We start from the raw sequence: 25782 nt of genomic DNA on the forward strand, positions 1-25782 counted from the left end.
AGAATCTATCTGGGCCACTAGAAACTCTCTTCAACCACAGCCTTTGGACTGGTTTTGTCCCAGAGGAATGGAGGACTGCAACAATCATCCCTCTGCACAAGGAAGGCCCATCAACTAACTCTGGGAACGACAGACTCGTGAGCTTGACCAGTCTTATCTGCAAGACCATGGAGAGAATTATGGACCTGATCAATAACGACACAGGAACTCTCCAGACACTGGACCAGACACAATTTGTTTTTGTCAAAGGGAGGTCTTGCCTGCTCAATCTGGTGGAGGTCTTTGAGAAAGTCAACAACAAAAGGACCAAAAACTAAAGTGAACCAAGTCTCAGAAAAGAAGTCCAAAAATCAAACTAAATACATAGACTTGGAAACACTTCTAGCTTCTTGAAAGCTTAATTATGTTAAAAGTTTCATATAGAGAGCATACAGCTTTCAGGTCAAACCCTTATTCAGTGCAAAAATGTAAACAATTAAAACACTAATTACATACTTAAACTGTGGTCACATGGTACAACCAACCAATAACATCACACGTCTAAATGAAATTATTACAACACAAAAAAAATCCTTCAACTAAGTAATTAAGCAAAAGACTTAAAACATTTTACGAGTACAGTCATTATAAGAATAATACAGTGGATATAAAAAGTTTACACACCCCTGTTAAATCACAAGGTGCTTCACAAAAGTATTAGTTTAAGGGTGTGCACACACAACAAAGTATTAGTTTAAGGGTGTGCACATTTATGCAACCAGCGTATTGTACGTTTTTCATTTTTTTCCCCTAACAGATTTGTTTGTTTTTCAATTGAATTGTACAGGTTATAGTCACATTAAAAGTGGGAAAAGTTTTGAAATGATTTATTGTGATCTCTTTTTTTAATATCACAAAAACCTGGCATTTTAACAGGGGTGTGTAAACCTTTTATATCCACTGTGTGTGCATTATATATATATATATATATATATATATATATATATATATATATATATATATATATATATATATATATATAAATTATAGTATCATTTTTCCTATAAAACCTCAAGCAAAAACAATATGTGACAAATGCATACATTAGTTATTTCTTATACTGAATTTGTTTTACCCAATACTGGCTTAATACTTACTGATGTATTCAAACCTGGTCTGCTGTCAGCCTGCAACCTTACTATCCATGAATACTCTACATTCTAATAAGCTCTGTTATATATTCTTTCAATATACTGCTGCATTTACTCACATAAAATGCAGCACATAAAGTACAAGTTGCTAAGTAATATTCATGGTGTTGCATGTAGCAAATAAATTGAATTTATATTTATCTACCCAGTCCTGGGATGTTTAAAAATATTATCAGCAAGTATAAATTTGCAACATACACATTTATGACATGGAAAGGTTCCATGCTTCCTACTCATTAGTGTCCCTTTATTCTCTAAAAAAACGAATTTCTTTGTAACAGAGCCTATTCTTAAGATTAATACAGTTCCTGTAGGCACAGCTTGGTACCTCGCCAAGAAGTACTCTTAGCTCAGGCATACTCTTCAAAATTCCCTAATTTTTCTTAATCACTTCCTTCACTTCCTGTGTTCTTCTATTACATGTTGTAAAGTATCTAATACATTCTTTTTTGCCTAAGCTATTATATGCTGGTATAAGTGATGGTAGGGGGCTTAAAATAAGGCCTTGCCTTCATTCCTCTATATAAAGTATTATTAATGGTTTGTTCCAAAAAACTATCATAACCTCTGGTTACAAACTCAGGAGCAAATTCCTTCATCTATACCAAACATTCATCCTCATTAGTATTCGGCTTACTTGCCTGCAGCATCTAGCTTTTTACTATGCCCCTGAATACATACGAGGCATGCATACTTCACTTACGAGTATGTCTATTAGCTTGAACATCCTTTTTGTGGATTGTAGTCTATTCCTCCTGATACTCCCTTCAGATTTACATCAAAAAAAGTCTCTATCTGAGGAACTGAGCTTAAACTTTAAAAAGTTTGTTGTACCACATTGTGATTTGCCTTCATTTACACGTAGTGAACGGCAGAAAGATCCTCGTCTTAAGTATGCTACTACATTTAACAAGAAAACGAATGAGGTTAGAAAGATTTCAAGGAATTGGGCTACTTTACAAACTATGCCAGAACTAAGACAACTCACTGGTGAGAAACCAAGTTTTTTTATAGAACTTGTAATAATTTGAAAAGAAGGCTTTGTTACATGCTGTAGATATATCTGTAATATAAATAGATTTATACATCCAATTACTAACAAGGAGTTTATTTTTAAACGGTTTGCTCCACACAACACCATTAATACTGTCTATTTAGCAACCTGTACGAAATGTTCTGTGTTTTGTGTGGGTAAGTCCACTTGGAAATTTAAAGAATGTAATACTGAGCACAGATCAAAGATTAGAAGAAATGTTCCAACTAATACTTTATCTAAACATATACATACACATGGTCAGGACCATGAATTTTTATACATACACATGGTCAGGACCATGAATTTTTATTCAGGGTGACAGATATAGCTTATAGAAATATTAAAGGTGGTGATTTGAATAATATCTTAGAGTTTAGAGAATTTAGCTGGCTAATCAGTCTGCAAGCTGACCATGCACCAAAACTGCAGTAAGCATCAAAACCAGTTTTGGTTAAAAAAAAAAAAAACAGATGAATATAGATAAAAATATAAAATTATTATTTCTAGGTTTCATTTTTGTGTTATATTTTATACAGAATGCTTAAGTAATGTGACTAAGTGTTTTAATTGAATAATTGTTATTGGATTGTGATCGGGGCTGTGCCACATGTGATTTTATTTGAATTTCTTTAAAAATGTCTGTTGATTGAAATTCTTACACTGAACTGAAGAAAGGTTCTACCTGAAAGCTTTGCTGCATATTAACAGTTTGTGTTTTCAACTCTGGTTTTTATTGTTTTTGCTGAGCAACACCCCCAGTTCACCACTGGCTTCCCAGAGTGAGCTATAAGCACACCACACCCAGTGCGGTTTACTGTTAAAACATTTTTCTATACCATTCCTATCAATGTTTAAGGAGGATTGGCATAACAGTTAACATCACAGAAAAGTAGTACAGTATTTAATCCTTACCAAGGAGACTGGCTAGGCTTTAAATAGCCCACAGAGATCATAAGTCCAGTACTTACCTATGAATAGCATTACTCTTAGGGGTATGATTCTCACATTGGGTGTGACAGGTCCCAGGTTCAAATCCCAGACAAGCCCAGGATTTTTAACTGGAAGGTACTGTGAAGGATAACGGTCTTACTCTGTGAATGGGCTATTACTGAATTAAAGGGTGTGACGTCCTTAAGAGTTCCCTACTGTGAAACTGAGCCATTTACTAAAAAGAGTTCTTTGGTGTAACTGAGAAACAAGGAAAAGGTTCATAACGGTCTGGTCAGTCACACGCATAGTAACTTCTTGGTCTTTATCTAAAAAGATTTCAAGCCTGCATAAACTAAAGCACTGCTAGTGATTCCTTGCTGGGTGAGGAAAGTAAATCTACATTTTGTTGTCTGTGAGTGATAAAGCTCCTTTCCGTTTTACCTGCTCCATTTTGTTTTCTATTTTAAGACATCTGCTTGGCCTGGTGTTTTTGTTCTACATGACAGACAATTAGCTAGGCTACAGATTTCACATGTTTTTCACTGGTTAAACTGTTCGAGTGATACTTAAATACACAGTGAATTTCCAAGCCTGCATAAAACTAAAGGACTGCTGGTGATTCCCTGCTAGTTTTTCCCACTCACTCTTCCTTTCATTGACCTGCTTTTTAAACCTGCTGTTTTTAAGCTGCCCACCCTACTGTAAATTGAGCTTGATAAGTTCCTCCCTTTCTACACTGCTATTGATATCGTGAATTAATTTGCCTTTCCTTGTGTTTATATTGAAAAGTGTACTTTGCCTCTCATTGTCTGTTCTACTGATTTACTTGTTCTGAATTAATTATCTAGCTAGCTGTTGGATAAAGTACGGTATTTTTACACTCTAGCAAGCGCTTGTTTTTACATGAAGAAGTCAGTGGATTTTCCATTTAATAAACTGGGAGGTAGGGACATGCCTGTGATTTCCACATGTAGCTTTACTGGCTTTAGGGATTATTAATCATCTTATCTCGTTTTTAGTGCCTTTATAAATTCTGTACAATTGAGTGTCCAAGAACAAGAGGGAACTGGCAAAGCAGAGGAAGACATCCCTCTCTAGCTTAAACGAACAAATTAGAGACCTTGTCAAGTCATCCAAAGCTAATTATAAAGCAAAAATAGCCTCCCCAGCTAAGGATAATCACAAGGTATCCTTTAACTACAATAATACCAGGCTATGCACTGAACAGGTTGTGGATAGCACCACCCATACTCAACCAGAGGTAATAGACTACTGCTAGCTGACAGATTTGGATAAAACTAACCCCCCATCACCTGCAGTCATCCCCTAAAGTATACCTGCCACCATTACTCAGCCTATTATCTCAACACAGCAGGTCATCTCGGTGTTCCCCAAGGCCAAAAACATGGCATCGTTGGGACCAGACAATATCCCAGGCTGCCTTTTAAACAACTTAAAATTTGGCCTAGCAAACCCACTTGGATCCCTGTTTAACCATAGCCTGCAAACTGGCTATGTTCCAGCAGAATGGAGGAGAGAACCAGTAATCCCTCTGCAGAAAGGAGGACCATCAACCGACCCTGGGAATTACAGGCCCATAAGCTTGACTAGCCTCATCTGCAATGACATGGACCTTATTAACAAGGACATAGGTAATCTGCAAAGTCTAGACCCAACCCAGTTCAGATTTGTTAAAGGTAGATCATGCCTGTTAAACACGGCTGACTTCTTAGAGAAAGTCACCAAGGCCTGGATGGGGGAAAGCGGTGCATATTACCTATCCTGACCTAGCCAAGGCATTTGGCACAATCCCCACTCAAGTATTATAATGAAACTCTCCTAATTGGGAATTAATCTCTAAATTACCAGATGGGTACCCAAGTGGCTCACCAACAAGACGCACACCGTCAAAGTGGGTAACTTCACCTCTAGCAAAAGACCAGTAACCAGTGGTGTACCACATGGTTCTGTGCTATGCCTCTTACTGTTCGGAATTTCTCAGAAGTCCAGGCAAACTTGAATGGCTGTGACTGATCAAGTTCACTGATGAATGCAAATTGGGAGCAATCAGAGTCCCCCAACAATGTTAATATAGTGCAGACAGGGTTAGCACAGACAAATGACTGGTGCCACAGATTAAAGCTAAATGCAAAAAAAGTGCATTATTCTATTTGGGAAAGCTGGCATCCTTGCTAATTACATTACAGACAGCACCCCCAAAGTGTAGACCCAGTGGTATGTAATCTGGGTACTCAAGTTGATAGCTATCTGACCTTTAACCACCATGTATCCACAGTAGTCAGGAAATCCTTTTCTGTGACACATCTTATAAGTAAAGGCATTGCATCTAGATCCAAGTATGTTATAACTGCATTATACTCGGCTCTCATCAGACCAGTAATTGAATGTAATACTCCCTTTTGCATGCACCTCACCACACACCTGCAACAAATGGAGAGACCACAGAGGTTTCTCACCAAGAAATTACAGGGTACACACAACAAGTCTTACGCAGAAAGACCAAAAGCCTTGTCACTGTATTCTGTCTCCTACAGGTTTGTAATGGATGACCTGTGCAAGGCTTACAGGGCAGTCGCTGTTCTGGCCCTGATGGAAATGCTACACATTTGTAAATCTAACTGCAGGAGGGTTACTCACTCCAGGGGTCTTAACCTAGCCACTGACATGAACAGGTCATGCTGGGGGGCAGATAGAGATCTCTCCCAGAGATGGTCAATTCTCTGTAGCAAGCTTCCAATTCATGTGAAACAGATTCCCTCCCCGACCCTCTTCAAACGCAACCTAGATTAATGGCTAGGTGATCGCAAATTCACTTCTGGGGTGGCGCCCATGTCCCTCCTGGACAAAGGAACTGGTATTAACTCTGCAAACTTCACTCACCTAACCACTGACATGGGGCAACTCGGGGAAAAATCTGGCTAGGCTTGAAAGGGCTCCGGGGCTGTTAACCTAGCAACCTCCTATGAACTTATAAGCTGACAAGTTACAAATGAAAATTTTGCTGCGTTAGCAGCATTGTATTTCATCCAGTCGTCTAAACGCATGTTTTCTTGTTTAAGATCAGTATTGGGCTCCAGCTACAGTGTGGAGACAACAATGGCATATGTGCAGAACGAATATTATTAACTTCTACCTTAAAAACATGTTTAGCAATTCATGTAAGCAGGATACACTCTCCCCAAAGTCCCAGTCAGAAGCATATCATCATTATTAAAACATAGAACGAAATGTTTTGCCTGCAAATGTTTCACTGTTACCTGTGTGAAAGGAGGACTGTGGTTTTGTTCGATTTCACATGCTGCCAACACAGCATACAGGATGTTCTTCAGTTAAACTAGTTTTGGCCTTGAAGTGTATATCCTAAATCAACTCTACCCAGAGCTGAGCAGAAAAGGAGCAAGCTTACCGCAAGACTAAACTTGAAAAGGTGAAATGCCATCAATGAAACCAGTTCTAACCCTTAACAGGTGGTAGAAAAACAAAAGTCTGTATCAAATCATTAGCAACTGTACTTCAGTATACTACAAGATAAATGTACTCAAACATAACATTAAACAGTACATCACAAATATTAATCTAGATTCCTCAGGTATATGCTTATTAGTGATGAGCAAAAGTCATACACAAATACCTCAAAAGGTCTACCTTAAACACCACTATAAACCATTCAGTCGTAATTGACAAAGTTCATAAATGGACTTTTGCAAAGAAAAGCAATCTCCAGCAAAATTAAATTACCTCAGGTAAAAGGAGTAGGAACACTGGATGGGACTAAACTGTCAATGCTGTGAACTTGCAACAAACACGGCATCATTCAGTCTGCCTTAAATACCACTACAAAACATTCGGTCTTAAAAATTTGATTCTACTTTTGGAAAGAAAATTGCAAACTACAGCAAATTATTACTATTTTTTTCAAAAAAAAAAAAACAATAAGCACAGCACACTGGCAGGCCGTTTAAATTAGTAAATTAGGCTATCCCTTACAAAAGGCACTTTTACTTAGGTTTTATTTTTTCATTTACCTGAAAATTAACATCCTCTTTCTTAAATATTAGTGCACGAACTTCTTCAGGATCCCCATTAAATATAGCCTGGACCAACAAAGGCTGAAACGAAAGAAACACAAGCATAACGTTAACATTAATACCAGTGATAATGCTATGCACGCACATTACTGTGCTAAGTGCAAAACTGTACCATCTCTAATGAGAAAACATCAGGACAGCATATATTTTGACATGAGCAGCTCCTTGTCAGCATTTTAAATGTTCACTTTAAAACCATCATGATGCAAAATTCTGACACAGCAAAACACTGTTATGCTATAGCCATGCACCTGGGACATGGACAAAAAGGTCACACCTAAAGTCACGTTCTATGCTAAATGCAGCAGTCGACAAATATCTGCAAGTGCTTTAAATTGCAATGAATAATGCTTTAAAATCTTTTTAAAGAAAAAGAAAAATATAACACAAATGCTCAAATGGTCACCTAACAGTACCTGTATAAAGGCATTGACAAATGGGTACTACTTCAGGACACAATCTCAAACAGATGTAGTCTAAAATGATTTTCTGTTTCTAAATTTCAGCTATTAGTGGTGCATGACCGTTGACAAAGAAAATGCATTCCCACTAATTTGACGTACATATCCATGCAAAAAAAAAAAAAACTGCCTGTGCAAATACTCTTGTCAATTACTTCCAAAGTGCATGGAGATCAATACTCTATCCCAGAAAACAAATTATATAAAATGTCTGAAAAGAAAGACCACAGCTAGGCAGCAAATCTCCTAGATACTACTTTGAACCCCTGCAAATACCAAATAAAAACCTTGATCCAAGCTTTACTAGAAGCATTAAACTTTGATAGAATTCATGAAAATAAGTACTGTGCAGCACAGACTGACCCAAACAAGACCTACAGCTGCCAAAGACATTACTGCACCGATGTTCAAAAAACGTACTTCCTTGCTGACACATGGGTAAGTAGTGCCATACTACCATACATCTGGCGGTCTTTCAAAGCTCATAACTCCTCCTATTGCCTGTCTGTGAGGGTGAAGAACCAATCACTTGGCAGGAACAGGTCAGCCCTTCACAAACAGGACTCTTCACTTTTCTTGTGCTACAGTCAGAGAAAGATCTCTTGGGATACTGTTTCTCTCAGAGTGACATCAGCTGCAGAGCTCAAATTAGAAACTCCTTTGGGGTTTTACTTCCTCCGTCTGCCTTTTCTGTTAGCACTGGAATAGTATATTCTGCTGTTTTGACATTTTTTTTTCTGATTAGAAACTTTGTATAAGTTTTTTTTTTTACTTTGACTAGTACAGTAAGGCCTGCTGATTAAAAACTTCATTTGGAAGTTCTGACAGGAAAACTTTCAAATACTGCATTTTCTTCTTTGGGGTTATGATTATTTGAGGTGATTGAGTAAGATTATTGCATTTACAACTTTTTTTTTTTCATTTAAATAGCAATTTTGGAGCCATTTTGTATGTTAAAAATTTTTAACAGGAATTTTTCTTCAGTTTATTATTTCTTGTCTAATACTGTTTTAGGCTTGTGCTCATTCATTTTGAGTGGAACTAGCCCCTTATTTAATTTACTTATTTTAAAAAAATTACATGACTTTTCTGCATCCATTTTGTGCTTGAAACTGTGCTACTAAAAATGCTGTCATTTTCTCAGTTCAGTGTTCAGAATAGTATTCCTACAGAAATGGTCATTAGATTGCTACTTAGAGGGAGAATAATGGGATTTGTCCATTTTCTTACTAGGCTGACCGCACAGCTAGTATCTGGTATTGAGCTGGCTAGTTTCTTGTCCAATGACTTGACAGACTCCGAACTCCCCAGTCATCCCCATATGCACCTAAAAAAATTAAATAAAAAAAAATGCCTCAGCCTACGGCTTGCGACTTGGCATCTACCTTGGCTCTATCAGGCAATCGGACCACTTGCTTTCTGTTAACTCTAGGCCCCCTGGGGTGGTATCACAACTGTGTAAGATATGAGGGTCAGACATCCTTTGGAGTTGCACCATTGTCTGCTGCAGGTATGGAAGAACCAAACCCTTTAAGTGCAGGGGATGCCAGGGTGCAGAATCTGTCACTGTTGATACCTCCACCCCAGGAGATCCTCCCCACTAGTGTAGTGTATGCTAAAAAGAAGACAGAAGACCCACCAGGTGGTGAGACAGCAGTCTCTGACTTTTTTTCACCTAAGATGATAGCTAGGCTATTTCCATTGTTCAAGTGGTTGACTACCAGGTGCATACCCAGGTTATGAGTAATGCAGGAGATTCCACCAAGGATCACTTTTGCATCTGAGGACACTATCCTGTCTAAATCGATCAGTTGGGTTATTCTGATGACGGGTGGTTTAGGTACCCAAACAGATATTTTGACTTAAAAGTGTTGACTAGTTTTAGAGATGTTTTCAACTGGGAGCCATCTCTGGCTGCCCCACATATTAACAGGGTTTATGAATTCTTCTAAGAGGCGGCCCCGGACATTGAGACCTTTCCTCCATTAATCCCCAGCAATGTAGGATGGATTCAAGAAAGCTTGTAGTTCCCTCTCTTTACTAAGAAAAAATGTTTAAAAAATTTGGGTTATGCTTGACCTAGCCTGGCCTCCAAGCCCCTTTGTGTGCAGACCCTGCTTGGAGTCCCCAGCGACTTTTACTAGTAAGACCATGTCTTCTTCTAACCCAGTCCCTACAGAAGCTGCAGCAGTCCAGCACAGTAGCTTTTAAAGTGTTTAATTAATAATGTTTTATGTGGAAATTTGTGGTGAGCTGCGTGTAAGGTTTAAACAAGTTTGCTGCCCCATCACCTGAATAGCAAAAGGTCTACGTTAAAGATATTGTCTCCATTGTTTCTCAGGTGTCAAAACATGCCTTAAAAATTGCCTTGGAGCAGTCTGATACTACTTTTAGGGATCTACTTCAAATGAACGAAAGCCCATACTACCAAAGATGATATTACTGAGATGACATCACCAAAACATTATATTAATGAATGATTACTTACCCTATGAAACCTTTCAGCATAGTGAAGTATCAAGGTGGCCAATAAGGGGAAAATTGCCATTTTTCCCCACTGTACTGCGATAATAGAGTTGGTATATTTAGTTGGGGGGGGCATAGCCCCCTACCTGGGTGGGTTTGAGGTAGTGAGATGCGTTTCATTGTTCGATGGTGGCACCCACCTTTCACCATCAGGTGCCTCACTCTCTCAACAAAATGGACTGGCAGTCAGTGGTCTCCAACAAATGGATGCCTAACAATGTTGGCATGGGTTACAAATGGCACTGGAAAGACCATCCACCTCCATTTGTTGGGGGGGGGTTCCCCCCTCATCTGCCGGCTCAGACTTTTGTATTCCTTCCTTTCGTATTCCTTCCTATTCTCGAACTCGGGAGTCAAAGAAGCAGTCCCTCCTTCAGAAAGGATGAGAGGTTTCTTAATCCAGAATTTCCTTGCTTCCTTCCAAAAAAGTAGTCTTGCAGGCTGGTGTTGGACCCTTCTTTTCCGAATACATTTCTCAAGGTCCCCAAGTTCAAGATACACACACTGCAGATTGTACTTCCTCTGTTGCTGAAGTACAGTTGTGTAAAATCTTAACATAACAGTAGATGTTTTTCTCTTCACTGTTTTAGTATTCATAACAAATGGGATCTCCTGCCAAGGATAGTCCTACGTCTGACCAGTATACCAAAGCCTTTAATTCTTACCAGTATCATGTTAGGTGTATGCTCCCAGTGTCATCATAGGACATAAAGGTGAAGTACAGACACTTCATACTCAAAAATGAACTGCCTTGGGTGAACAAAAGCCATTCCAGGAAGAAGGAGAATATATACATCAGGTAAAAAGGAGCTGCCTAAGGAGAAGGGCAAAGACCTTGCAGTAAGGCAAATGTTCCCCAACAGAACAAAAGGAAGAAAAGGAGGCAGGAGGAATTGAATAATGAAATAGTGAAAAGGAGGACAGCTACTGTTATGGTAAGATGTGTTACAACTGTACTACATCCTTTCATATCACTGCTGAGGCATTCATAACAGATGGGAGAGTACAAAAGCTACTGTACGGAATGGGAGGAGGAAGGCAAGGGGGAACCCGCTGCAAATCCATGAAGGATAGCCTTAGCAAAACCTGCCCTGGCTCTGGAAATGACATCCAATTTGTAATGTTTAACAAAGATGTGTAAAGTAGCAGCTTCAAGGATGGAACTGGTGTCTACACCCTTGAAGAAAGCCCAAGAAGAGGCCACTGTCCTAGTGGAATGGTCTCAGAGGCAGAAAGATGTTTGCTATGAAAGAAATAACAAAAGGAAATGGCTTTCAAAATCCAAGGAGATGGTTTGCTTAGAAACTGCCAAAACCAATGTCTTCGCATGGAAAGAGACAATGTTGCTCAGATTCACATATAGATTTTGTATTATTGAAATAATACCAGACTGTCTATTAAGATCCAAGGTGTATAGAACCTTCTCATTACCAGATTGCAGAGAAGGGAATAAAGGAAGGAAACTGGATAGACTTTTCTTAGGGGAGACATCAGCTTCGAACCTCAGTGGCTCAAAACCCTGCCTTGACAACTCAACTCACTGACCACCTTGAGCATAAAAAGACACACAGACATCCTGTCCCTATGGAAAATCAAAAAAGATACCACCATCAAGGCTTCAGAAATTCTCTTAGTAGAAGAGAAGGTAACCGATAAAACAGTCTTCCAGGTGTACTGTTGCAGGGAAGTAGTGTCAGCAGGTTCAATGGCAGCCTGGGTCAATTTTTCCAAGAACAAAATAAAGGTCCCAATAAGGAAAGATGGGCTTTCTTTGAGGCCTAATGTGGACAATGCCTTTCAGGAATTGTTTAACCTCAAAATAAGAGGCCAACAGTGGAGTTGAAACCAGACAAGCAGATATTGCTGATAAGTGAGCTTTAACAGAGGAATATGCCAAACCAGCATACAGCAGTTCACACAAATGACAGAGAACCAGGAGAGTCCTGTTTGATCTTGAGCAGGACTCTGGAAAGAAGAGGAATGGGGGCATAAATGAACATCCCATTCCATGAAAAAGACATGGTATCCACCCTCCAAGTTATAAGGCTTGGGGTTCTGGAACAGAAGCAAGAAAGGTATCTGTTCAGAGGTGAGACAAAGAGATCCACTTGAGGGCCACCCATCAATGAACTATGTCCAGAAACACCTCTCTGTGAAGCATCCATTCATAAGGATGTGCCCTGGACTTACTCAGACAATCTGCCACCAGGTTTTGTCCAGACAGAATGTAAACTACCTGCAGAGAAACCTGCATTTGATAGCTAGATCCCAGGCCTGAAAGACTAGTTTGCAAAGAAGATAGGACCTTGTGTCTCCTGCTTGTTGATATACCATATGACTGTGGTGTTGTCTGTTTTGTTTGTTTGTGTCTTTCGGCTTTTCCCGGTTAGGGGTAGCCACAGCGGAACTCCGGTCCGCTAATGATTGGCAGTTGATTTTTACGTACCGGCTTGCCAGGACTGACGCACAACCTTCAACGAAGGTACACACATTCACGCATGTCTCCACGCAGAAGACGCTCTAGCTGAAAATCGAACAGGACAGCGTCTTAGACCCTTAAAAGTCCTGGGGACCAAAGAGAATGAAAGGCCTATATAGCAAGGATAAGTGCCCATATTTCTTTGATGTTTATGTGATTCAGTCACTGTCAAGGGGCCAGAGAGCCTGAACACTTATACTGTCTGAAGCAGCCCAGATCTGAAGTGCCCATTAAAGGCCTCCTCAGATGGAATAGGAAGCTGAAAAGAAGATATGTGCTGAATTCATCACTGAAGCTCATGTTTTAGACAAGGAAGCAAGGGAATTGGAAAGTCCAGTGGGTGGCAGTGCTGAAGCTAGACCAACCACAGATACCACTGAAACTCTGAAGAAAAGTTTAGCAAAAGAGAGGATGGGGATAGTCGAGGCAATGAACCCTAGAACCCTCAAATTCCCTGGCAGATATGAGAGACAGAGGAAGTAAGGACTGGAAGTAAGTTGTCTGAAATAGTAACTCGAGCTCAAGGCAAGGTCATGAAGGTCAAACCTGGTGGCAGAAATGCCAGCACTGGAACAATTTGAATCCTGCATCCCAGGAAATCAAGATTCTGAGAGGGGGACAGGACAGACTTTTGGAGATTGATGGTGAAACCCAGACTGTGTACCAGGAGCCTGGTAAAATGGGAGTCCTGCAGGAGCCTGGAAGGAGAGGGAGTACAAAGGAGCAGATTGCCCAGATGAGGAAATATATGTACTCCTTGAAACCTGCAGAAAGCTATGACTGGAGCCAAGCATTAGGTAAATACCTTTGTGGCTGTGGAAAGACCAACTGGTAAAGCAGAAACTTGAAAAAGAAAAGTAAAAACAGAGAAGCCACAACACTTCCTGAAGAGAGGATGAATGGGAATATAAAGGTAAGCATCTTTCAGATCCAGAGAAACTAAGATGGCTTGAAGTAAAAGAGGAAATATGGTCTGGAAGGAAAACTTCCTGAAGGTGGGTACCTTGAGAAAAGCATTCAAAAAGGAAAGGTCAAGCACTGGCCTTCAGAAACACCCCTTTCTGGGAAAGGAAATCATCCTGGAATAAAACCCTATGCCCCTTAAGGTCTTTGGGATGGGTTGAGACATGCCTTGCTCTAGTTAACCCTACAACACCTATGAAAAAGGGGGATTTGATCTAAAGAGGGTTGAGGAATGCCTGAAAAAGGGGGGAAGGAAAAGAGACTTTCAAACCATGAAATAACCTTGACAGAAGACTGAAAGGACCCAAGAGTCTGAAGTAACTGGTTACCAAACAGGAAAAGACGGACAGTATGAGAGACAAGGGAACCTGGCCAAGGGGAAGGGAAGGTAGAATGTCAGACTGAGGCAGATTTGACCTAATAGGAAGGTTTTTGAGGTCTAGGCATCCGAGCTGGTTTGTCAAGAAAAACATGCCTAGGGACCCCCCCCCCCCTTTGATGGACTGAAGAAGTTGTCTACGAGTATGAACAAAGGCAGTTTTAGGCTTGATAATTCCTCTAAAACGTAGGAATGGGAGAGACAAAGGTCCTTCACAACCTTGCCTTGATCCCGTAAAGTCTTAAATGAATGTGCTGCTGGAGTACTGAAGAGATTTTGATTATCTAGGGGAACATCAAGAAGCTTAGCCTTAATGTCATCAAGTAAAGCTTGAAAATGAAGACAGGAATATCACCTCATGGCAGAGCCTGAAGCAGAGGCTCTAGAGGAGACATCAGCAGCATTGTAATTCCAATTAATGGAATGACAAGCCATCTGAGATGTGGATCCCATCAAGGAAAGAGCAGAGGAAGCAGATGACTTAGCCTCAGAATCGTGCAGGTCAGACAGAGCCCTTCCCATATGAGACAAAAGGGATAAAATATACATGCTCATGTGAGTGAGGGTGGCAGGAAGTGTAGACTATCTTCGACCTTCTTCCCAAGCCTCTTCCATTGCTCGACTGACCGTGTCTGAGGGAACAAGCTTCGAGGAAGGCAGAAGCCAGGGTGTCTTATCAGTAGAGAGAGGAACCATAGTAGAGTTAAGAAAAGGACACTTGTAAAGCCTCAAGGACCTTGTATAAATGGTCTGGCTTCTTAGGGGTAGGAGGTTAGGAATCCACAGTCAAAGCAGCTGAAAGAGTAGAGCAGTTAAAATAGGGAGAACAGCAGAAGGCTCAGGGGAGACCATCTGCAGCAACTCCTACATCTTATGGATATCAGAAACGTTGACAGCAGTCCCTCTTTTAAATACTCCATCATGCATGAATCACTGTATCTCTTAAAAAGAATAATTTTTCAAAGGGGAGTCAGGACTTAAGGACACCTTCTCCTCAAAGCCATATTCCAAGGGTGATGGCATTTGGGAGGTGTAGGCCAAGAACTCCTCAGAGTCCAGTTCCTCAGCAGAGGAATTTGGTTCTTGTAGATCTTTTGGGGGGTATAGGACCAGTGAGGGGCAGGAACATAAAAAAATGAAATCCCTCAAGGTGGTCTCAAAGCCATCACCCCATTAAACAAGCCCCGAGTAAAATCCTGACACTCCTTCTGATGATCTTTGGGAGTGAGAGAAATGTGTTTAGTCTTCCGTCTTTTCTTGAGAGAGACATCAGCTTTAAACCTCAGCAGCTCAGAACCTTGCCTTGACTCAATGATGATACTAGGCACCTCTCTCCTCTAAGATCTGGGGGAATTCTCCCAGGCCCTCTGATATGATTAGCCATGTTTGCCCCACCACATCCACAACTGACATTTACAAAGTCTCTGAGGATGTATGAGAAGCTGGTTCCATGTCGACCTCTGACAGGGATGTGGCAGAGGGAACAGACATCAGTACCATGAGGTCTGCAGGAGTAAAATCCACCTCAAGAGAAGTCCGACAGAGACCAGGCAGCTGCAGTATCAGACCTTGACTTTTTAGCCTTTTTCTTAAGTGGTTCTACCTTGGGTTGGAAGGATTCTGCTATTTTACCCTAGGCCACCAACTTGAGATGCTGGTTCTCAAGATAAATGGAAAGAGAAGACAGACAGCTGCAAACAGTCTTCAGCACAAACGCCCGACAGATAGAGCACAGTGTGTGGTCGGGAGAAGCACAAAGACAAAACAAACAATTGTGATGATCTTTATGGGGAATTTGCCTCCCATACTGACATTTCCCTTTCTTGGATGACACAAACTCTCAAAATACACTGTAAAAGAAAAGACAAGTACAGTTTTGTACCTACCATAAATGTAGATGTTCGAGTGCTAATACAGCTGCAGTAATCACATATGGGTTTTCAGCCGTCAGGCGGTCCCTCGGTCGGCCGAATTCCAAAGTCTTGGTCCGGCGTCGGTTGTCGTCGCTTACTCTTCTGACGTCAGGAAGGCCAGAGTATATAAGACACAGCCGACGCCATGTTCTTCAGTCTTTCTTGCCCCAGATGTCAGGTGCCCCCAAAAGGAAGGCAATACATAAATAAGGCTTATCCACATATGCAAGCAATGCAATGTAATGCAAAATTAGTGTAAGCAAGCAAATAAAACATAGCAGGATAACCCAGTCAGGTGGTATGAAGTGGTTGTTAGGCCCCATGCCCTTACCAAGTGGGGAAGGAGGGAGGGAAACCTGTACTGCAGCTGTATTAGCACTCAAACATCTACATTTATGGTAGGTACAAAACTGTACTATGTTCATCGTGCATACAGCTGCAGTAATCACATATGGGTAGAGTCCCAAAGCTATGCACAGGGTGGTAGGTACTATGAGGAACTGGGTTGAGCCAGAATGCCCTGCAAAACAGCAGTGGCAAAGCCTGCTCTTGTTCTGGAATATAAGGGCAGGTGGTAGTGTTTTGTGAAGGTATGTACAGAACTCCAAGTGGCTGCCTCCAAAATATCCTTAGTAGGAACACCTCTGAGGAAGGCTGTAGAGGTGGCTGTGGCCCTGGTGGAGTGAGATCTGATACCAGTAGGGACAGATTTCCCATGATAGGAATAACAAAACCGTATGCAGTGGCCAATCCACTTGGAAATGGTCTGTTTGGTAACTGGTTTCCCTTGAGCCCCTATGGCATAGGACACAAAAAGTTGTTCTGATTTCCTGAAGGACTTTGTTCTGTCCAAATAGTAACGTAGCTGCCTATGGATGTCTAAAGAGTGAAGCAGCCTTTCCCCTGTGTTTTGAGGGTGAGGATAAAAGGTAGGTAGGTGTATGGCTTGGTTTAAGGCTACCCTGGATACCACTTTTGGCATAAAAGATGGGTTGGTACGAAGGGAAACCCTGTCCTGATGGAAGATGAGGAAGGGCTGCACCGCCATGAGGGCCTGTAGTTCAGAAACCCTACGAGCTGAAGTGATGGCCAGAAGGAAAGCTGTTTTCCAGGACAAATATTGCAGATCTGTTGAGGCAGCAGGTTCAAAGGGAGGCAATGTTAATTTTTCTAGTATGTAATTAAGGTCCCAGGCTGGTATTGGTTGCTTCCTTGGAGGTCTTATATTCTTAGCCCCTCTGAGGAACTGCCGTAAGAGTGGGTGAGAGAATAAAGGAGGATCCGTGTTGAATTCTGCAGAAATGGCTAAGGAATGTATTTTTATGGAAGAAAATGAAAGTCCACTGTTCAGCAGTTCAGCTAGGTACTGTAAAACCTGAGGCAAGTTCAATTTTCTAGGGTCCTGGCCTCTTTTCTCATGCCAACAGCAAAACCGCTTCCATTTTGCGGAGTAAGCTTTTCTAGTAGATGGTCTTCTGGCCTCCAAAATGACATCCTGCACCTCCTTGGAGAGTAGGGTCTGTTGTGATGTTAAGGAATTTTCCATGCAGCGAGGTTGAGTGTTTTCAGCTGACTGTGAAGAGTTTTGTAGCTGTTCTGAGTCAGCAGAAGAGGTATTAGAGGCAGGGACCAGGGAGGAGTATGTGTTAGGCTCCTCAGGAGTGGATACCAGTGTTGCCTTGGCCAATCTGGAGCAATCAGTATCATCCTCGGTTTGTCTGTTCTTGCTTTCAAAAGCACCTTGGGCAGAAGAGGCAGAGGTGGGAATGCATAAACTGTCCATGCTGTCCAACTGAATGAAAGGGCGTCCACTTTCCAGGCCTTTGGATGGAAGGTCCTTGAGCAAAACTTTCAATTGATGGTTCCTGTGGGAGGCAAAAAGATCTATGTCTGGCCCCCCCCACGCTTGGATTATCTCTGTAAACACCTGAGGATGTAACTTCCATTCGTGTGGATCTGTCATATTTCTGCTTAGAGTGCCTGCCAGTGTGTTTTCCAATCCTGGCAAGTACTGTGCTTGAAGTTCGATTTGTCTTTCCAGAGCCAAGTTCCAAAGAGTCATGGCTAGTCTGCACAAGGGGTATGAATGTGTTCCTCCTTGTTTGTTTATGTACCACATTACTGTGGTGTTGTCTGTTCTTATCAGTAATTGTCCTGGATGCAGGAAGTCCTTGAAAGCTGTAATTGCATTTATTACTGCTAGCATTTCTTTTTGATTGATGTGAACGTGCTTTTCCTTTTGGGACCATAGTACAGTTTTGTACCTACCATAAATGTAGATGTTCGAGGGCTATTACAGCTGCAGTAGTTACATATGGGTTTTCAGCCGGCAGGCGGTCCCTCGGTCGGCCGAATTCCAAAGTCTTGGTCCGGCGTCGGTTGTTGTCGCGTACTCTTCTGACGTCAGGAAGGCTAGAGTATAAAAGACACAGCCGACGCCATCTTCTTCAGTCTTTCTTGCCCCAGATGTCAGGTGCCCCCAAAAGGAAGGCAATACATAAATTAGTGTAATACACAAAAGTAAGCAAATAAAACATAGTAGGATAACCCAGTCAGCAGGTATGAATAGGTATTCAAACCCCAAGGTCTTATCAAGAGGGAAGGAGGGTGGGAAACCTGTACTGCAGCTGTAATAGCCCTCGAACATCTACATTTATGGTAGGTACAAAACTGTACTATGTTCATCGTGCATTACAGCTGCAGTAGTTACATATGGGTAGAATCCCAAAGCTATGTATAGGGTGGTAGGTACTATGGAACTGGGTTGAGCTAGAATGCCCTGCAAAACTGCAGTGGCAAAGCCTGCTCTAGTTCTGGAGTATAAAGGCAGATGGTAATGCTTTGTGAAGGTATGTACAGAACTCCAAGTGGCTGCCTCCAAGATATCTTTAGTAGGCACTCCTCTGAGGAAGGCTGTAGAGGTGGCTGTGGCCCTAGTGGAGTGTGATCTGATACCAGTAGGAGCTTTCCATGATGGGAATAACAAAAGCGTATGCAGTGACCAATCCACTTGGAAATGGTCTGTTTAGTTACAGGTTTCCCTTGACCCCCACAGCATAGGAAACTAGGAGTTGATCTGATTTTCTGAATGACTTGGTTCTGTCCAAGTAGTAACGTAGCTGCCTATGGATATCTAAAGAATGAAGCAGCCTCCCCCTTTGTTTTGAGGATTAGAGTAGAAAGTAGGAAGGTGGATGGCCTGGTTTTGGGCTACCCTAGATACTACTTTAGGCATAAAGGAGGGGTTAGTGCATGGGAAACCCTGTCCTGATGGAATATGAGGAATGGCTGCACCGCCATGAGGGCCTGTAACTCAGATACCCTACGAGCTGAAGTGATGGCCAGGAGGAAAGCTGTTTTCCAGGATAAATATTGTAATTCTGCTGAAGCAGCTGGTTCAAAAGGAGGCAATGTCAATTTTTCCAGTACATAGTTAAGGTCCCAAGCTGGCACTGGTTGTTTCCTTGGAGGCCTTATGTTCTTAGCCCTCTGAGGAACTGTCGCAGTAGAGGGTGTGAGAATAAAGGAGGATCCATATTGAATTCTGCAGATATTGCTGAGGCATGTATCTTGATTGAGGAAAAGGAAAGTCCCTTGCTCAAAAGTTCAGTTAGGTACTGTAAAATCTGAGGCAGGTTTAATTTTCTAGGATCCTGTCCTCTTTCTTCATTCCAACAGCAAAACCGCTTCCATTTTGCGGAGTAAGCTTTTCTTGTAGATGGTCTTCTAGCCTCCAAAATGACATCCTGCACTTCTTTGGAGAGTAGTGCCTGATGTGAAGTTAAGGGATTTTCCATGCAGCTAGACTGAGAGTTTTCAGCTGACTGTGAAGAGTTTTGAAATTGTTCTGCGTCAGCAGTAGAGGTGTTAGAGGCAGGGGCCACGGAGGAGTGTGTGTTAGGCTCCTCAATAGTGGATACCAATGCTGTCTCGGCCAATCTGGAGCAATCAGTATCATCCTTGGCTTGTCTGTTCTTGCTTTCAATAGCACCTTGGGCAGTAGAGGTAGTGGTGGGAATGCATAAACTGACCAAGTTGTCCATGTGAATGAAAGGGCGTCCACTTTCCAAGCCTTTGGGTGGAAGGTCCTTGAGCAAAACTTTTTTAATTGATGATTTTTGTGGGAGGCAAAAAGGTCTATGTCTGGCCTTCCCCACGCTTGAACAATCTCTGTGAATACGTGTGGATGTAGCTTCCATTCGTGAGGGTCTGTCATATGCCTGCTCAGAGTGTCTGCCAGTGTGTTTTCCATTCCTGGTAGGTACTGAGCCTGGAGTTCTATTTGTCTTTCCAGAGCTAGATTCCAAAGGGTCATGGTTAATCTGCACAAGGGGTATGAATGAGTCCCTCCTTGTTTGTTTATGTACCACATTACTGTGGTGTTGTCTGTTCTTATGAGCAGCTGTCCTGGATGCAGGAATTCTCTGAACGCTGAAATTGCATTTATTACTGCCAGCATTTCTTTTTGATTGATGTGAAGGTGCTTTTCTGTTTTGTGCCATCTGCCCTGAATGCACCTGTCGTTCATGTGCGCTCCCCAGGTGTAATCTGAAGCGTCTGTGGTTATGACTTGTGTAGCTTGAGGCTTGCAGAATGGGAGGCCTTTGTTTACTTGGCATGCTTGGGCCCACCATATGAATTCCTTTTGTAGACAGGGAATTATTGGAATCTCCACTTCCTAAGCTGTGACTGTGTTGAGACCATAGATTTTTTAGGTACCATTGAAGTTTCCTCATGTGCAGCTTTGCACATGGGATTAGAAGAATGCAAGATGCCATGAATCCCAGAGCCTGCAGGATTTTCCTTGCAGTAAGCCTGGTACTTTTTGCAAGCATTTTGAAGTAATGAGATAGTTGCCCTTGTTTTTCTGTTGTTAGGTAAGCCATCTGGGTGTTTGTGTCCAAGTTGGCACCCAGGAAGGTAATTTTTTGAGAGGGTGTTAGTTTTGATTTCTCCTTGTTGATGGTGTATCCCAGAGAAAGCAGTAAGCGTGTCACATATGCCAGATGTTTGAGAAGTACGAGTTTGCTGTCCGCTTGGATCAGGCAGTCGTCCAGATAAGGGTAAATTTGTATCCCTTGAAGTCTGCAGTATGCAATCACTGATGCCAGGCACTTGGTGAACACTCTGGGCGCAGTAGATAAGCCAAAGGGCAATGCAGAGAATTTATAGTGATTTGAACCTGCAAGAAATCTGAGGTATCTTCTGCAACTTTGTCTGATTGGGACATGCAGGTATGCCTCCTTGAGGTCCAATGTTACCAGCCAAAACCCCTTGCCCAGCATGGGAAGGAGTTGCTGTAATGTGAGCATCTTGAATTTTGGCACTAGAAGAAATGTATTGAGAATGGATAAGTCCAGAATGGGTCTCCAGTCGCTTCCTTTTCTTGGCACCAGGAAAAGCCTTGAATAAAAACCTTGTGCTTGTTGGTGCGTAGGTACCTTTTGTATAGCCCTCATGTTTAGGAGCTTTGTGATTTGTAGTTGTGCCTCTACCCTTTGATTTTGTGGTAGGTTTGGCATGCCTCTCATTTTTGGAAGAGTGTGGAAATGAAATTTGTAGCCTCTGTTTATTATGTCCAGAATCCATTTGTCTGTTGTGACAATATGCCAATTGTTTGCAAATAGTGCCAGTTTCCCTCCCAAAGGTGCTGCCAGTTGAATTCTGCTTGGCATGTAAATGAGGGAGTCATTGAGTTTGTTTTCTGTACTGCTGTGCACTGTCGTCACCACTTCTTGGTGTTGGTGATTGCCATTGTCTGCCTCTGTAGGATCCTTGGGGTTGTCCTCTGCCCCTTCCGCATCTGTATCTGCCCCTTTGGGCTTTGTCAGTGGTTGGAAAGGACCAGTTTTTTGACGGCCAATTCCTGCTGAACCTTGGTGGCTGAACCTGTAAGAAGGCTTTGACAGTTTGCATAGATTTTGCCTTTTCTTCCATTTTACGTAAAATATCCTCAGCATTACCACCAAAAAGAACATCCTTATGTAACGGAGCATCTAGAATTTTTGCTTTCACTTGATCTGGAAGATTTTGTTCCCTTAGCCATGCATGTCTACGAATGACTGCTCCAGTGGCGGCTGATCTGCTGGAGGCCTCTAGTGCATCATAACCACATTGTAAGGTGTGCTTGCCCACTTGCTCAGCACTATGCATCATATCCTGCAACTCCTTTAAATCTGGTTGTTCAGGTTGTGACATTTTTGTTTTTAATTGTGATAACAGAAATTGCTGATATTTAATCATATGAAACTGGCAGTTTAAGGCCCTCATGGCAAGGGTGGCCGAGGTGTAAACCTTCTTTCCCCACCTTTCTAGTGATCTAGATTCCCTTTCCGTGGGCAGTGGATTCTTGGCCGTGGAAGCCTTAATTCCTTTAGGGCCTTGAGAAATAGTTTCAGGGTCTGCATTATGGCCTTTATAGAGGAACTGATGAGAATTAGGAACTCTGTAATACCTATCCGGCTTAACTGGTGCAGGGGGCAGAGAATCAGGATTTAAACAGGCCTCCGAGTATACATCATCCAAAACCTCCAAAACGGGAGGAATAGCCAGGGGTCTATGCTGAGGTAACCAGAGGAATTCCCTAAGTCTTTTCTTGGAGTCTGAAAAGTCTTGGCCTTCCCAATGGAAGTGCTCTCTCAAGGAGTGTAAAGTTTCCCCAAAAGAAAAATCCTCAGGGGGGGATACAGAAGGAATGGACTGCTCTGCATCCGAATCCTCAAAAGGTGAATAAGACTGTTCTTCAACATCAGAATGTTCTGATAAAATGGATTCTTGGTCAGAAGGAGGAGAATCCTCCTCTACTCTGGGTCTCTTGTCCGGAGGGGCCTGTGAGCCTCTGATAAGAGTGATCAGGTCTTCAGCCATTTTGAGCATGTGCTTTAGTGGGCCCAGGTCTTGGGCCTTGTGAGGCAGGCCTAGAAAGATGCTTGGCTGATTTGGCTTTTGTAAAGGCCTTGATGGAGAAGGAAGAAGAAGGCCTAAATACACCATGGGTGGATGTAGATCTATCCACATTGGTGGGTTCGACATGAACAGGGGCTTCGGTAGTAGTTTGGGAAAGGACCGAAGAACCAACGGTCTCAGGTACAGAAGCCCCCGCCGAGGGAGTGTCGTCGGTAGTCAGGGACTGCAAAGGCGTCTCACTGAGAACCGACCCACGTGGAGCTTGTTTCGGCGTGGTGTCGGTGGAGACCGGTTTCGACTGACGGTCCTTTTCTTTCTGGACATAGCGGTAGTGAGTATCCGACGACATTTTATAATTAAACGCTTTGCGAAATAGTGTTGGGCGAACTCCGCCCGGCGCGATAGTGCGTTTATTGAAGGTAGCACAAAGCGGCAGCCCGAGGCGTCGTGGTCTGGGCCCAAACAAGGTATGCAAAGGGAATGGAAATCCTTAGGCGGTATTTGCTTCCCACAAGAAATACAATTATTAACTTTTTCTGACATCGGTCTGAGGCAAGAAAAGGTTCCCAACAGGGTACTTAGCTTTAATGAAGACTTGGTTCGAAATTCTTCGTAATTCAGGAGCTGGCCGACCGGCACTTGCGAACTGCTTCTGCTTCGGCACCGCGGCAAAAAAGACTGAAGAAGATGGCGTCGGCTGTGTCTTTTATACTCTAGCCTTCCTGACGTCAGAAGAGTACGCGACAACAACCGACGCCGGACCAAGACTTTGGAATCCGGCCGACCGAGGGACCGCCTGCCGGCTGAAAACCCATATGTAACTACTGCAGCTGTAATGCACGATGAACATCTGCCCTGAATGCACCTGTCCTTCATGTGCGCCCCCCAGGCGTAATCTGAGGCATCTGTGGTTATGACTTGTTTTGCTTGAGGCTTGCAGAATGGAAGGTCTGCGTTTACTTGACATGCTTGGGCCCACCATAGAAATTCCTTTTGCAAACATGGAATTATTGGTATAATTGCTTCCAAACTGTGACTGTGTTGAGACCATAGATTTTTTAGGTACCACTGAAGTTTCCTCATATGCAGCTTTGCACATGGGATTAGAAGAATGCAAGATGCCATGAATCCCAGAGCCTGCAGGATTTTCCTTGCAGTAAGCCTGGTACTTTTTGCTAGTGTTTTGAAGTACTGAGATAGTTGCCTTTGTTTTTCTGGCGTAAGATATGCCATCTGGGTGTTTGTGTCCAAGCTGGCACCCAGGAAGGTTATTTTCTGAGATGGTGTTAGCCTTGATTTCTCCTTGTTGATGGTATATCCCAGAGAAAGCAGTAACCGTGTCACATATGCCAGATGTTCCAGTAGTATGTGTTTGCTGTCCGCTTGGATCAGGCAGTCGTCCAGATAAGGGTAAATTTGTATCCCTTGAAGTCTGCAGTAGGCAATCACTGATGCCAGGCACTTTGTGAATACTCTGGGCGCAGTAGATAAGCCAAAGGGCAATGCAGAGAATTGATAGTGGATTGAACCTGCAAGAAATCTGAGGTATCTTCTGCAGCTTTGTCTGATTGGGACATGCAGGTATGCCTCCTTGAGGTCCAATGTTACCAGCCAAAACTCCATGCCCAGCATGGGAAGAAGTTGCTGCAATGTGAGCATCTTGAATTTTGTGCAGTAGAAATGTGTTTAGGATGGATAAGTCCAGAATGGGTCTCCAGTCGGTTCCTTTTCCTGGTACCAGAAAGAGTCTTGAATAAAAACCTTGACCTTGTTGGTGCGTAGGTACCTTTTGTATAGCTCTCATGTTTAGGAGCTTTGAAATTTGCAGTTGTGCCTCTGCCCTTTGATTTTGTGGCAGGTTTGGCATGCCTCTCATTTTTGGAAGAGTGTGAAATTGAAATTTGTAGCCTCTGTTTATAATGTCCAGTATCCATTTGTCTGTTGTGACAATATGCCAATTGCTTGCAAATAATGCTAGTTTCCCTCCCAAAGGTGCTGCCAGCTGAGACTTGCTTGGCATGGAAATGAGGGAGTCATTGGGTTTGCTTCCTGTATTGTTGTGCACTGTCTTCACCACCTCTTGGTGCTGGAGATTGCCATTGTCTGCCTCTATATGATCCTTGTGATTGCCCTCTGCCCCTTGTCCGTCTGTATCTACCTCTTTGGGGCTTGTCAGTGGCTGGAAAGGACCAGTTTTTTGAAGGCCAATTTGTGCTAAAACGTGGTGGTTAGACCTGTAAGAAAGCTTTGACAGTTTGCATAGATTTGGCTTTTTCTTCCATTTTCCGTAGTATCTCCTCAGCATTAGTACCAAATAGTACATCCTTTTGTAAAGGAGCATGAAGAAGTTTAGCTTTCACATGATCAGGCAAATTTTGTTCCCTAAGCCAGGCATGTCTGCGAATGACTGATCCTGTAGCAGCCGCTCTACTTGAAGCCTCTAGGGCATCATAACCACATTGTAAGGTGTGTTTACCCACTTGCTCCGCACTATGCATCATATCCTGTAACTCTTTTAAATCTGGTTGTTCAGGTTGAGACATTTTGTTCCTTAATTGTGATAACAGGTACTGTTGATATTTAATCATATGAAACTGACAGTTTAAGGCCCTCATGGCTAGGGTGGCCGAGGTATATACCTTTTTACCCCACCTTCCTAGAGATCTGGATTCCCTTTCTGCAGGAAGTGGATTCTTGGCAGTGGAGGCCTTTAATCCCTTGGGGCCTTGTGAAATGGTTTCAGGGTCAGCATTATGGCCTTTGTATAGAAATTGGTGAGAACTGGGTACTCTGTAATACCTATCAGGTTTTACTGGTGCAGGAGGCAGAGAATCAGGGTTAAGGCAAGCCTCCGAATAGACATCATCCAGTACCTCCAAAACAGGGGGTA

At 42.4% G+C, this 25782-nt stretch overlaps 1 protein-coding gene across 1 annotated transcript in view; it reads right to left on the minus strand.

The window, feature by feature from the left end:
* ANKRD28 (ankyrin repeat domain 28) overlaps window positions 1-25782 on the minus strand; it is a gene marked incomplete in the record, with an annotated part of 2819689 nt that overhangs the window by 2272121 nt on the left and 521786 nt on the right. The window contains 1 exon segment of the mRNA XM_044066773.1: window positions 7203-7286. Coding sequence (XP_043922708.1) covers window positions 7203-7286 — 84 coding nt within the window.

This window comes from Protopterus annectens, chromosome 3.part1, assembly GCF_019279795.1.
Source record: "Protopterus annectens isolate FY-2018-M chromosome 3.part1, PAN1.0, whole genome shotgun sequence".
In the NCBI taxonomy this organism is placed as follows: domain Eukaryota; kingdom Metazoa; phylum Chordata; order Ceratodontiformes; family Protopteridae; genus Protopterus; species Protopterus annectens.